At 36.1% G+C, this 10,298-nt stretch overlaps 1 protein-coding gene across 1 annotated transcript; it reads left to right on the forward strand.

Annotated features, from left to right (window-relative positions):
- Positions 1–234: 234 nt before the first annotated feature.
- LOC149814840 (protein phosphatase 1 regulatory inhibitor subunit PPP1R7 homolog) lies at positions 235–10,298 on the forward strand. Its single transcript, XM_089989965.1, has 6 exons — positions 235–727; positions 7,870–8,100; positions 8,249–8,395; positions 9,284–9,426; positions 9,612–9,726; positions 10,012–10,298. The coding sequence occupies exons 1-6, from the start codon at positions 434–436 to the stop codon at positions 10,090–10,092; spliced, it is 1,011 nt and encodes a 336-aa protein (XP_089846091.1). The 5' UTR covers positions 235–433; the 3' UTR covers positions 10,093–10,298.

Genomic DNA, 10,298 nt, shown 5'->3' on the forward strand with positions numbered 1-10,298 from the left:
CGAAAAACTATCATCATACATAAGATTTAAACATTTGAGAATACATAAAACAAAAGGACAAACTTTAAAATTATAATAATTAATACTCTCTTTTTTCTTATGCACCAAAATTCAACGTGCTGACTTTAGACGGTGTGGTGGGGCTGACAGGCTGTGTCGCTGACAGCTTGCGGGTTCCCAATTGAATACAAAGCGTGTAATCAGATTTCAACCCCATCAGGCTAAAAAGCAAACATCTCGCTTGAGAATCTCTCTCCGGAGCCACCCCGAATCCTCTTTTTCACTGCCGAAAAGGAAGTCTCTCTCTCTCTCTCTCGCACACACGCATAACTGTGATGGCAAAACTTGTTTTTTATTCATATTTTCGACACCCCATATTGTGTGTTTAGTTCCTATTTGTATTTTTCGGGTTTCTCTCCCATTTTGGTGATCTATGGAGGAAGCCCACCAAGAACTCGGCGATCACCGGTCGGATTTCGACGAACAGACGGTGGACGATTCGTCTGAGGAGTGTCTCGATCTCACCAGCTGCCAACTCCACGATCTCAACGGGGTTGAGCTCCCGAAAGGCCTGGTGGAATTAGACTTGACGGCGAACCGGCTCTCGGAATTGGACCCGAGAATTTCCGAACTCTCTCGGCTCAAGAAGCTCTGCCTGCGACAGAACCTCTTCACTGATGAGGGCGTTGAGCCCCTCTCTCGATGGCCTGCCATTTCCGGGTTTGATGTACGTTTGGTCTTCAAGCCATGTTCTTTCTTTAATACCTTGGTTGATGGTCCTTTTCAATCTGTTGTATAGTTTCTGCTGGTGATGGTGGTTACCTTTTTAGTTGGTATTAATCGTATTGGCGGTTTTTATGGTGTTTTCATTGTTGGGTATTCGTTTTTCCTGTCAAAAATAAGATTTTTTTGGGGGAAATTTTGATGCTTAGAAATTCAAGAAATGAGAGAAAAAAATAGCCCATCTAAAGATTAATCTCGACCAACAAGTTTCTGTGTCAATGGACTGCCTTTATGGCATTTAATTATGCAGTTTAGCATTTTTTTTTCTTTATTTTTTTTATTAATTGATTTTTATGCAGTTCTTGTCTATTGCTGTGTGAAATGTCTGTCTTGGTTGTGTTTTTTTCTCTTTTGATAGTCAAGCTGGGGGATAACCCCGTGGGATTTGAACCGACGCAGCTAGATTATGGTAGTCTGACCTAACCATCCAGCTCGACCCCAAAATTCTGATGTTACTTGTGGACAGAAATTCAATGGAAATTCATGGTGAAATGGTCCGGGCAAAGCAGTGGTTTTGCACTTTGAATATTTGTCATTTCTATAAGTATCCTGTGATTTTTTTTCTAAGATGTAATAGTAGCGATGGTCTAATGTTTACTAGTTCTATCTGATGAGCTCATCCAATGGAGTTTCTGTTGATGGGTATTTGGACATTTTTTTCGCCGACATCAGGATCTTTCTAAAATAAAAGTCTTACACTGAGTGTATAAGAGAATTTACAGTCTTACAGAGAAGAATTATAACGATATCATTACTAGTCCTAGTTTAGGTCGATCACATATTGAAGAGAATCACAAGGATTATCTTCAAAGGTGGATCAAGAGAATATTCACGAGTCTGATGTTAGATTAGCCAATGAAAGATATTGCATCCATTAGGACGTTTTTGTTTTGTGTATCCTAGCTGCCTATGTAACACGAACTCTTCTAGCAGGGCACCACACGACAATTGGGCACGTCTTCCTTTATGTCAGGTGAAGTCAACCACACTGAGGTCTATTTCTGTCCAAAAGTAGATTCAGTTAACCCTAACCAAGTCCAGTTTTATGTATAGTATATATAAATACATAAATGCACACATATACGGTAGTGTTAACTTAAAACTGTTAAAAATTATATATATACACCCTCCCATCTTCCCTGCACCCAAGTTTTTTTTAAAGTGCTGCATCCGCACCCGCACCTATGTGACATAGCTAGCTGCATATTATTCCTCCTTTTTTTTAATTTCCTGGGGAAATACAACTCCTGCCTTACCTTAACAAGTTAACATATCCAACAAATGCTTCCTGCCCTGTCTGATCTCACGTATCACAGGTCTGTCCTGCTTGCTTTACCTAATGAAATAAGCTTTCAATGTTTATTTAATAATTTTTTATTAAGAATGATATCTGAACTCAATAATCCTTGGTTAAAGTGTGCCCTGTCTAGTCAAGAAATCTTGACTAGTCTTTTCAAGGATATATTTTTTGGTGTGAGTAGCCCATAATGGTGTTTTTAATATAAGAGATGGGGATATATTCCTTACTTTAAGTAGGAAACGTGGTAGGGAGTCTCCTGCATTTGCTTGTTGCTTACATGATCCTGGTTAGTGTGAATGGAATTAGGGTACATACTAGAATCAGTAGATACAAATAACAATAAACGAGATTTAGTTAGAGAAGGCCAAGTCTTGTGGTTAAGTCATGCAGATGTTGATAAGTAAGGTTCAGTATGAGAAGCTTGGGATTCAAGGATGCGAAGTTGAACATTTTGAGTCTCCAATTACTCAGAATCTTGGGGTGACCCTTTTAGACACAAGCACAAAACATCTTGTCTAAGACAGTGTCATTTGTAAAGAACCAAGTAGCCTTTAATTACGAACCAAAGTGTCCACCAAGATCAAGTGAACAACACACAAGTGTTTTCTAAGGAACACACTCACAGTATCCACAAAGGGACATACACAAGAAGGCTCACAATATAAAGTATAAGATTTTATTAAACATCACAAGTATGCAAAAAGCATACCTTACAAAGAGGGGAGGACCCTATATATACACAAGAGAGGAGAAGAGAGAGGGTAAGGAGAGCCAAAAGAAAGAGAAAAAGAGAGACCACCCCCAATGGCTAGATTTCTAGTTGTTGGGAGAGTCCAACAGCTAGAAATCTAGCCGTTGGGGGCTTAGTCAACTTAGTCCAAGACAGTCCAAAAAATCAAATAAATAAAAAGAAAGAATATAATAAATAAATATATATATGTATAATTTAACACTCCCTCTCAAACTTATGATATAATGATCGAAAGTTTGCTTAAAAGGAAGTGAAACCTAGGAGCAAAGAGAGGTTTGGTAAACTTGAAGTCTGCCAACTGATACTCTGATGGGGCATAAGGCAAACCAATGATCCCTTAAAGATATTCCTTTCGCCCATAGTGATAGTCCATCTCGATATGCTTTGTTCTTTCGTGAAAAGTGTGGTTGTTGGCAATGTAGATAACACTCTTATTGTCACAACACATTTTTGACGCTTCTAGCAGTTGGATTCCCATACCAGCCATTTGTCTTCTAAGCCAAACCACGTCCATTATGGTTGTGGTAATAGCTTGGTACTTAGCTTCAGTTGAAGAAAGAGAGACTTATTGCTTTTTGCATCTCCTTGAGATTAACAATTCACCTAAGAAAACACAGAAACTCGTGGTTGAGTGCCTGTTGTTGAGATCACCTTCCCAATCTGCATCAGTATATGCAAGTAAATTCAATGCAGACGCAACAGACAAAATATCATGATATTATCGCGATATTTTTGGGAAAAACTCTTTATTTATTTTAAGTTTGCATTTCCTATTTTTTGTTTCTTTTATATTTTAAAACCTTTAAAACATGTTTATTTATATTTTTTGAAGAAAAATAATGCAAAACTTATTACTTTCTTAGCTTTTTTGTTGTTATTTATATTTTTTTCAATTTTTTAAACTCCCGAGATATTTCTGAGATTTATCAACTTTTGAAAATCTCTCTGAGAAATACCAACGCCGAGAAATTACCTTTAACGATATAGGTGACTATGATATATACGTATGTACATATATGTGTATTATAGTATATATATAAATATATATGTACAATTTAACAGCATTCTGCTGAAATTTCAAGTTCTGTTTAGTGATATGACAAGGCTGGCCCTTTCCCTGTTTTTATTACTTGGTTCTCACATGCCTTTTCTTTGACTTTGTTAAGCTGTTGGCAACTTCTTTTATATATTATTTATTTATTTAGTTACACACATAGACACAAATATATGTGCATGTGTGGGAATGATATTAATTTCTGATGCATTACTCTTTAAATGTTTATGAGGTTATGACGCTTATATTTTGTACGACAGTTTGTTATTCTAATGAGATGTGCATAACTTGAAACGCTTGTTCCTAATCCTGGCATCTAAAAATGAAAAACTTGTCACTAAAAGATCTAGCTGAAGCATAATATGACCAATCTATCTATTGTGTATTTTACATTTTTATTACTTGTAAATCACTTAATAGTTTTCAACACTAGCAAATGTTTCTGAATCATTTCAAAACAGCCAAGGACAATTCATGTTCCTCTCTAGTCTCCCTTTTAATATAGTGGAGCATATTCTTATGACTGTGATTCCACCTCCACCCTTCATCTTTGGTTACTTGTTTAAGCATTACTCTACTTTTTAAGACAACCAAAATTTGTCTACATCACCATATTGAATATACAAACTTGTGTGTTCAATGAAAGTGGTGCAAGTAACTTCAAGAAAACATCTTGCAGATTAATATTTCTAATGATTTGATCTGATGTAGGTTTCTTTCATAAGTATGTCAGACATCATGTTACACCATGACTCCTTTTTTATTGATCCATGTCTCTCTCACTTTGGAGATATTGCTGATACTTGCGATTAATATATCCATGCATTTTCCTGGGTTTAGCCAATTTAGACATCAAAGTGCATCCAATTAGAACTGATGTAACATATTTAAGGTCTTTTAGGTTATTACACTGGGATACTCTCATTTACTTCCGTGCCATGTCTCTCCCTATGTATTACAGTGGAAAATTGCTCAACGTTGGTGTACATGTCCTTTAAGGATAGTTTGGGTAATTGCAATAATTATCTTGATCCAGGCCAATGTAGAGTGCTTTCACACACACTTCAAACACCTTGTTATTTTTGGTGCCAGAAAAAAATATGTTAAATCGTTGCTAATCTGACCAGCATTTTGGTAACTAGATAGTGGCATCACTATGTGAGTAGAGTCTCCATTAGGCTATGGTACTTGTGAGGATCTGGTCTAGGACTGCCTCTATCTTTCTGATAGGATTCTCTTCTCCCGGTCTTGCCTATGATGACCATCCATCCCATTATCTTTTGAGGCCTAAAATGTCCTATGCCTATAAACAAGTGCAACATTTGACCATAATGAGGAGATAAAATCTTATGATCTCAGATCAAGCCAAGTGAGATATATCACACTTGGTCTATTCAAATTGGTTAATGTATCCTCAAGCTGCTAGGAACCACGGTGAGTCCAAAAGGAACAAAATTATGTCACAGAAAGGGTGGCCATATATGGTTTGCTGAATCTCTCCCTTGCTCTTTGTTTTTTGTGCTCTGTCTTCTCTTTGCTTTTTGATGACCCCTCCTTATGTGCTCACCAATCTCATTAGATTACCTCTAGAAGCATTTCTTGGTAGTTGTAATTTCATAGATTGACATCCATCATCGAGATGTTTGTACCTGCAGATCAGTTTGGGAAGAGAAATTTACAAGCTAAAAATCTCAATATTTGTCATACTTTTGGGGAGAAGGCGATCAATCTTAAACGATCTATCACTGACCTAACTAGAATAATGGTTGTATTCCTCAAAACCATTTCAGAACGTCATTCTCTCATTGGATTTTCAAGCTTTAGTCCAGTCACAGTCTTTGCTTCTCGGACGCCTAGTTCCATGCTGGATCATGCCTAGTATTTACAATTTTTGTCATCCTTGTTTCTTTTATTGCAGGAAAATTATCAAATAATAAATTAGTGTAAATGTAGAAGACCCTTTAGTAACTCATGTCCTAGCTCTCATGTTGATGGCCTAATATGAGTATTGGGTGCTTTGCTTAACTTATTCATTAATGCATTGCATGGCTTAACTTTAAGCTTAAAACTGATGCCCTTTAGAAATATCATGTTGTTTTATAAGAGACCCATATCGCTATGAAAAGCATTTTGGCCAATTTTGATGTTTCCAATTAAGATATAGTTGTTTTTCAGTTATGGAGCCTTCTCCATGATTCTTCTCTCGCACAATTAGGTTGGTGGTGGCTGTCACATGGCCATGGACACAACTATGGGACATTACATGGTCACACCTAGTACAATACAGAGGTTTTGAAACTAAGACACAGGCCAAAGAGGCAGGTCTTAAAAAGTTATTTTTGCAAGCTAAGTCTCTTTTTGTCATATAGGATAAAAGATGGGTCCCTATTTTGAAATTTCCCTTAGTTCTATTTTCTGTATCTTTATATATTTTTTCTTTCGATGTATGACTGTGCCTTTGTATCATGAAACATCTGCATGATTGTCCACCATCTATGCCCTTGCACATGTGCCAAAATAGAGGAATGTGCATAAATGCACGTCTTTTGTTTTAAATCTTACCCTCATTCCTGTAGCATTGCAAGAATACAAAATGATATTTTCTGCATGCCTTATTTTCTGATTTCATTTTTAGAGAAAGCATCTGTCCCATTCATATTTGTTATCTGGAAAGGGTTGTTCATTTAACTGTTATATGTTGCCTGTATTTTTGGACAAGTTAGTTGGATTTGGATACTTTAAATCATATTTTTATTTATTAGAAATGTGGCACCTGCCTTCAAAGGGTGTGCACTTTGACCCAAGCAAGAGTAATAATACTACATCAATACCAGACTATACTATGAGATTTTCTTGTGTTTATTCGCAGGTTAAATGATCTGTAAGAAAGGAACTAATCCCTGACTTTAGCCACCATATCAAGCCAAACAAAGATTGTTTCCTAATGGTACAATTTAAGATCGAGTAATTGTTAAAATGTATCTCTCTTATGTAAATATTTACATATATATATAAAGAGAGATACATATACATATATACATGATGTATATATGTATATGTATCTATCTTTATATATATATATATGTAAATATATATGTTTCCTTTTTTTCTTGTAAAACCCGCAAGGGTATTTTAGTCATTTCCTTTCCTTTTGCGCATATTCATAATTATGAATATGTTGTAATATTTTTTGTATTTTTACTTTTTCTTTTTTTTCTTTTTTTTCTTTTTTCTTTTCATTTTTTATTTCTTTCTTTTTGTTGACTCAAAGTCAACTTGGAGGGGGCTCAACACTAGCTGTTGAGCCTCTCCAACGGTTAGAATTCTAACCGTTGGAGGGGCTCCAACAGCTAGTGGAGCCCCTCCAAGGCTCCTCTCCTCTTATAAATAGGGGAGTTCCCCCTTTGTAAAACTCACTTCTTGGAGCTTTTGTTCTCCATTCTTCTCAATAAAATTCTTTATATTTTGTATGCCTTTGTGCATTTGAGTTTCTTTATTGTACCTTCGTGTACATTTGTTCTAAGTGTTCTTGTGCATTTGTGCACATTGGTGGTGGTGTGCTTATCGCACACTTTATCTCTTTTTTTGAGATATTTTCACAGTAATAACGGAAAAAAAAAGGGTAACAGTGGGGAAATGTCTGCATAGTATAAACGGTATGCCTGAATGCTTAGCTTCGCAGAAAATGATAAATGCATTATAATCCATGAGGTGTAATTTTAATGCCTTTTAATTGTTGGCTTTGCTATACATTAGCAGTCTTGGAGATCTTGTCAGTTGATAAATAATCCCATCATTTGCATATCTAAGAGCTACGTTCTGTTCATCGGCAGCTTTATGATTATTTGTGCAATGCCATAAAAGGATGGTGGTTCATTTCTTCTCTTTGAACTTTTGTGAAGTTTCATTGACTTGAAACTGTAATCTTAAGTGAGTTTTCCTTATTGCTTATCTAAAAGGAGAAATATTTTTATTATGCAGGAGCTTGTTCTGAGGGACAATAAACTCACAAAATTGCCTGATGCCAGCCGTTTCAAGAATCTTCTGGTTTTTGATGTGTCATTCAATGAGATATCTTCCTTGAGTGGATTGTCTAAAGTGTCAGGCACACTCAAAGAACTCTATGTTTCTAAGAATGAATTGACTAAAATGGAGGAGCTGGAGCACATGCATGAACTGCAAATTCTTGAACTTGGTTCAAATAGACTGCGGGTAAGAGTTTTCGTCTCATTTGGCCATTGCACAATTTTATTTTTGTCCAGCAACTTGGAAAATCATAAACAAATCACTTGAGTTTGTCAAATTTCTGATTGGTGCTCAAGTTATGGAAACTGATGTATTGATTAATTTTCTATTTCAGGTGATGGAGAATTTGCAGAATTTGAAAAAATTGCAAGAGCTTTGGTTGGGTAGGAACCGCATTCAAACAGTAAATCTTTGTGGACTGCGGTGCATACGGAAACTAAGCTTACAGAGCAACCGTTTAACCTCTATGTTAGGCTTTCAAGTATGTTTTCTCAGTTCTTTTTGCTAGGATTTTTTTTTTCGAACTTGCTGAAGACACATACTTTTTAAATCGACTCACGTATCTGCCTTTTTCCTCTTTTCTGTAGTTAAATTGACCCAATTATTGTTGGGCTTCAAGTTGTGTTTCATGTGGATTGTTACTAAAATCTGTGCTTTGTCTTGAACAACAAAGTTTTGCTCTGCCTATAAACTTCATTCTTTCCGGATCTGTTGCTGTAGAAAATTTTATACTGTGATTCTGTGAATCGATCAATTTTCAGTCATGTTGTAAAGCTTAGTTGCAACTTCAAAGTGCAAATGTCGAAATTGAGGTTCTTTCCAGAGTAGTGGCTTCTTTTCTGGGGAGAAAAATATAGGTAGTAGCTAAAGCTACAGAAGTAAGCTGTGTCTACAAAATTCATGAACATGTTGGAAGTTTGTGAAGATCAATCAATATTTCACTGCATAAAGCTTCCTAAGTTGGTCTGGATTTATGCAAATGATGGATACTTGGAGTCTCTGAAATATGACACAAATTTTTCCTAAATTTTGCAGGATTTTTTTATGTCATGGATTATTGGAAGTTTGTAGACATTAAGAAATTGACAAACTGGGGGCTTGAATCACATTAAATTTTCCAATATAGGTAGAATTGATATGAAAAATTGTGCAGTGGAAGTTTGTGAAAATCAATTGGTGAAACATTTCAAATTAAGTGATCCATTGTTGCTTTGATGAATTCTGCACTTCCATTTGTTAGTTTTGAATCTGGAAATCCTCTACATGAGGGTTGTTCTTATTGTCCTTTGGTTGGTGATATTTTTTAAAGTTTTAAAAGCACAGTGTCCCTTGAAATCTGTAGTGACTAATGAATATGGGTGTCTTGCAGGACTGTGTTGCCTTAGAGGAGTTGTATCTGAGCCATAACGGCATATCTAAGATGGAAGGACTGTCCACATTAGTTAATCTCCGTGTGTTGGATGTCTCATCAAATAAACTCACGGAAATTAGTGACATTGAGAACTTAACAAGGTAGAATCGATTTTCATTTTTCATCTGTTCTTATGTCATATGGATACTCCATTTATGGCCCTCGTATTGTGTCCCCTTATATACTAATCAAATTGAAAACTACGTAAAAATGACCTTATCCCCATATCCGCCACCATATCCATGTGACAGGATCTTATGTGTGTATGACTGATTGCTGTATGCAGATTGGAGGACCTATGGCTGAACGACAACCAAATAGACTCATTGGAAGGCATTGGATTGGCAGTTGCTGGTTCGAGAGAGAAGCTGACTACCATATACCTTGAGCATAACCCATGTGTATGTTTTCTCAACCTTGGTTATATTCCAAAATGGCATTTGTCATTAGCATTCATGACTCATTGGTTCAACTTTCTCAGTATTGGAGGCCTCACTGGTTGATGACTAATTTTCTTTCTGGTCATACTTTTGGTCATAAATGGATTAAGCCAACCCAACTTGCAATCGTATGATTTGCTTTGTTTTGTTTCTTTCTAAGTTTCTTAACAAGTCAGGCTTACATGATGCATGATTCTGATTCTTGGATAGAAATCTCTGTAATTTGGTCTTTCCACATTTGTCCAGGCGAAATTGCCAGACTATACAAGCACTCTGAAGAAAGTGTTTCTGAAGCTGCAGCAGATAGACTCTGATATGTTTTTGTAGGATCTGATTGTGTCCTTTTTTGTTCTTTTTCCAAACCAGCTCTTTTTCTTCATGTGGTATATGTGATTTTTATGTACATTATAATTTTGTCAAAGATTGATGGTTTTGGATTTTCTTCTTTTTGGGGGAAGGCTGCATACTGGGCTTGGGTTTCGGATGCAATTCTTCAAACTAACTAAAAAGAGGTGCAATTATTCTGCTATTTA

Source organism: Nuphar pumila, chromosome 15 (genome assembly GCF_984573655.1).
Source record: "Nuphar pumila chromosome 15, dmNupPumi1.hap1.1, whole genome shotgun sequence".
Lineage (NCBI taxonomy): Eukaryota > Viridiplantae > Streptophyta > Magnoliopsida > Nymphaeales > Nymphaeaceae > Nuphar > Nuphar pumila.